The sequence below is a fragment of the Penicillium psychrosexuale genome (genome assembly GCF_028828465.1).
Source record: "Penicillium psychrosexuale strain IBT 29551 chromosome Unknown utg000004l, whole genome shotgun sequence".
Taxonomy (NCBI): Eukaryota; Fungi; Ascomycota; class Eurotiomycetes; order Eurotiales; family Aspergillaceae; genus Penicillium; species Penicillium psychrosexuale.
Window position 1 is genome coordinate 155,118 of NW_026643189.1, and position 3,432 is coordinate 158,549.

Below are 3,432 nucleotides of genomic sequence, written 5' to 3' on the forward strand. Positions count from 1 at the left end.
ATTAGAAAGTTGCGCTTTTAATTTTAATATACCCGTCATCCTGACAATTTCTCAGCGGTCAGTCGGTCGGTTCCTTTTTTGAACGCGGCAATTTGACTTATGAAACCATGATATTCCTGGAATTTGTGGACTCAGCAGCTCATTTTATATTCCACATCACCCTCTAATCCAGAAGCCCTCTAATAGACTCAACAGCCTTGAGTGAAACGGTATTTGAAGATGAGCTGTTACATATCGGGGGACGAAACCGATGAAGAGATTGATTTAGAAGAATCTGGAGAGATATGTCTTCTTCAAAGATACCGATACAATACCTTCGAAAAAGGACCACCAAGAAAATGGCCTATCGATCTAAAGGGGATATTGGAGACAGAGATTGCACTTCGGGAGAATTCTCAACGCGAGATAGCCTTGAAAGAGAAAATGAAGGAACTTGCCAAGGAACTTGCCAAGGAAAGCATCAATGTGACTGTTGTTCAAGACTTACGGGAGGAATTAGGCTGTTGCGGTAGAGAATGTGGATGCTGTTCTAATCGCCAGTCAAAACGGAAATTTGCAGTTGGTCATTGCACCGTGGAGTGTTCTTGTTGTGAGAAATCCCGGGGGTTTGCACTCGACCCAGAGCAAAAATCCCAAATTCAAGATTCCTTCAAGTTTAAAATCAACGGCACAGGTTTCTGGTATTACGATAGAATCAAACTCGCTTCTCTGCTAGGGTTGATAGTCGGCAATTACGAAAACCCTTTGGATCTCATCGTTCGCTTGCCGCCAAGATATACACCTCCCTCTGAGGAATCACGAGGGAGCTTTGTGTCGTTGTTATCACTTGTTAGCTTACGGTCTATGGATATTTCCGAATGAAGCACAAAGCAATGGAGAAAGATAATGGAGAGAGTGGATCGAAAAATGTGTCATCATTGCTCTACCCAGCTAGCTTTATAGCTACCCAATCCGATTCGACACTTCCTGGCTGCTGTAGGTGCTTTAATACTCCACATAGCGCTAGGTAAAACGATACAAGTCCGCTGGATTTTAAAGGAAAAGAGGACATGGATCGAAAGTCGTAGTTGATCGCATCTAAGCACAACTATATTGTGATCAAATCTCAAAGAAATGAAAATTACTAGCGCGGTAATCCGGTATGACGGGTAACGGAGATCAGGTGGAGTTCCCGCGTGGACTTGAAAGGTTCTGGGCTCTGGCGGGAGAAAAATACAGCGTATTTTACCAAACACGGTCATATCCCACCTGGGCAGTCTAGTTAGCCGACATATATGATTAGTCAGAACGGCTGTAACTCAGCACCCTACCGCATCTATAATCTTCATCGCTCACTCCTAGAATCATGGACTGGAATAACCACACTGAACATACCGATAGCCACTACAGCCCCGATGCGGCGGATACGGAGTTCCGCTGCGGTCTCTGCAACAAGGCATACAGTCGCCGTACGTTGATCTATGTGCATGGGATCGATCTGTCGTTTGACGCATCTGATAGGAGATCTCCGAGACCGGCATCGACGTCGGTGTGCCAAAACTTTCGGCAAGCAACGCGCATCTAAGCGCAGGTCTTGTGAAACTTGCGCCCAAAAGAAGTTGCGCTGTTCATTGACTCGTCCAGCCTGTAGTCGATGTGTTCAGATGGGCACCGCTTGTCACTATCCTAACAGGTCCTCGGCGTCTCTAACCCAGGGAGATCAAGATACAGGTCCGGAGAATGTGTCGTACCTGGAACCAACTCTAGAACCGACATCCACAGGTTTAACCCCCGATGTCCCTGTTTCAGCCATGATTTTGCCCGAGGATGCCAGTAATAGCGCTCCCATTATCGACGGCTTCGCCTGGAGCCCAACACTCAATAATATCAATTTTACCGTTGATGGAACTGGCTTTTATGATCAGGCCACATGGTCTGACCCGGCATCAGACTTCGTGGATCATCTATACAGCCCAGCGTCCTTCTTTCTTACACCGCAGGAAAGGTTCAAGGCACCCTATTCTCTATTACTTCCGGGAGATCTGATAGGCGTCTCCCTACCACCCCTATCCTCCCCGGCGGGTAGTGGCTACCGAGAGCCGCCTGACTCCGACTTCTCCTGGGATATTACAAATATGTTTGCCAGCTCCTTCCTCCCGGACTTGTCCCATCCAGCACTTCGAGACACATCCAGTCTATCTCAGGAGCTTTTCGGGATCCTGCGTGAGTATCCGCGAATGATGCTACAACCCAACTTCTGGTCCCCCTTCATCCACCACCGTCTCTACCGGTGCGCTGAGAACGGCATGGCCGAGCCTCTCGGTATTGCCCTGACTTGTGTGTCGGCCTACTCGAACTCTGTCGAGTCCAGCTTTGAGTTCGTTGACAACATGATCAACTCGGAACGGGAGCGGCTGGTCCGCAAGTTTCACCTTTACAGCGATCGTCCGGAAACCTGTCTCGCCGCCCTGCATGCTGTTTGCATGTATCAGATTTTGGGACACTTTCGGGGGCCGTCCATGGACAGCCATAGATCGGGGCATAGCACGTCCTTCAAAGATGGGCGTGAAGGGCGTCGCGAAGACTTGGGCAAGGCCGCAGAACTTCACGGTTCCTTTTTACTGAAGGTGGGTATTTTAGCGTTTCTCCTCGTTACCCTCAATCTACACCGCTCATTCGCCGATCGCCGTACAGATGACTCGGGGACTCTGCAAGCTGCACCAAAATGCTCTCATAAGGAACGAAGCAGGCTGGCCCGAGTGGAAATTTGCTGAATCCCTCCGCCGCAACGTATTCTTCGTCCACATCATTAATATACTCGCCGCCGAAGCTCGGAAGCTGCACCATGACTACTTTGAGCCGTTGAATGATGTCATGATTCTACAGATGCCCCTTCCAGCACCGGAGTATATGTGGCGCGCCTGCAGCGATGAGGAATGGTCAATGGCCCGCGAATACGCTCGCCCGACATCACCTACTCCGTGTACGCTCCAGGAGTTACTTGACCTGAACCGTGCGGGAAGTTTGGACGTTGTGTCACTACAACCTTTAACAAGGATGATTTTGGCGTGTCATAGAATTCGGTCTAAGTTTAACGATGCGGATGAATAAATGAGCATATGATTACTCTATTCTTTCATTCTCTTTCGTTGTGCTCTCTAATCCCTTGTCTACTTGGCTTTCTGGTGTCATATTGGTGCAAGATCACAAGGTCCCGCAGGCTTGACGTAAATAGGACTAAACTCAAATAGGAAAAGAAGCGGTTTAGGTTCTAGCGGTAATTAGACATTCAGACTACCTGAAAAAGGCACTTATACCGCTGCGTAATATCCTCTACGCACTCTAGATAGCTGGCTCGGGGGAGGGTGGGGCGACGTTGTTGATGGACCCTAAGCTTAATTTACCATGGGATCTCCCCTTTTCTGTAATTCCCATATGTGGACTTGCAACCAT

General features: G+C 48.6%; 1 protein-coding gene across 1 annotated transcript; it reads left to right on the forward strand.

Annotated features, from left to right (window-relative positions):
* Positions 1 to 1,345: 1,345 nt before the first annotated feature.
* On the forward strand, positions 1,346 to 3,090 carry N7518_005866 (Zn(II)2Cys6 transcription factor domain-containing protein; the record flags this gene model as incomplete). Its single annotated transcript, XM_057186793.1, has 3 exons — positions 1,346 to 1,448; positions 1,501 to 2,606; positions 2,674 to 3,090. 3 exons carry the CDS (start codon positions 1,346 to 1,348, stop codon positions 3,088 to 3,090), a joined length of 1,626 nt encoding a protein of 541 aa, XP_057038496.1.
* Between the last annotated feature and the right edge of the window lie 342 nt (positions 3,091 to 3,432).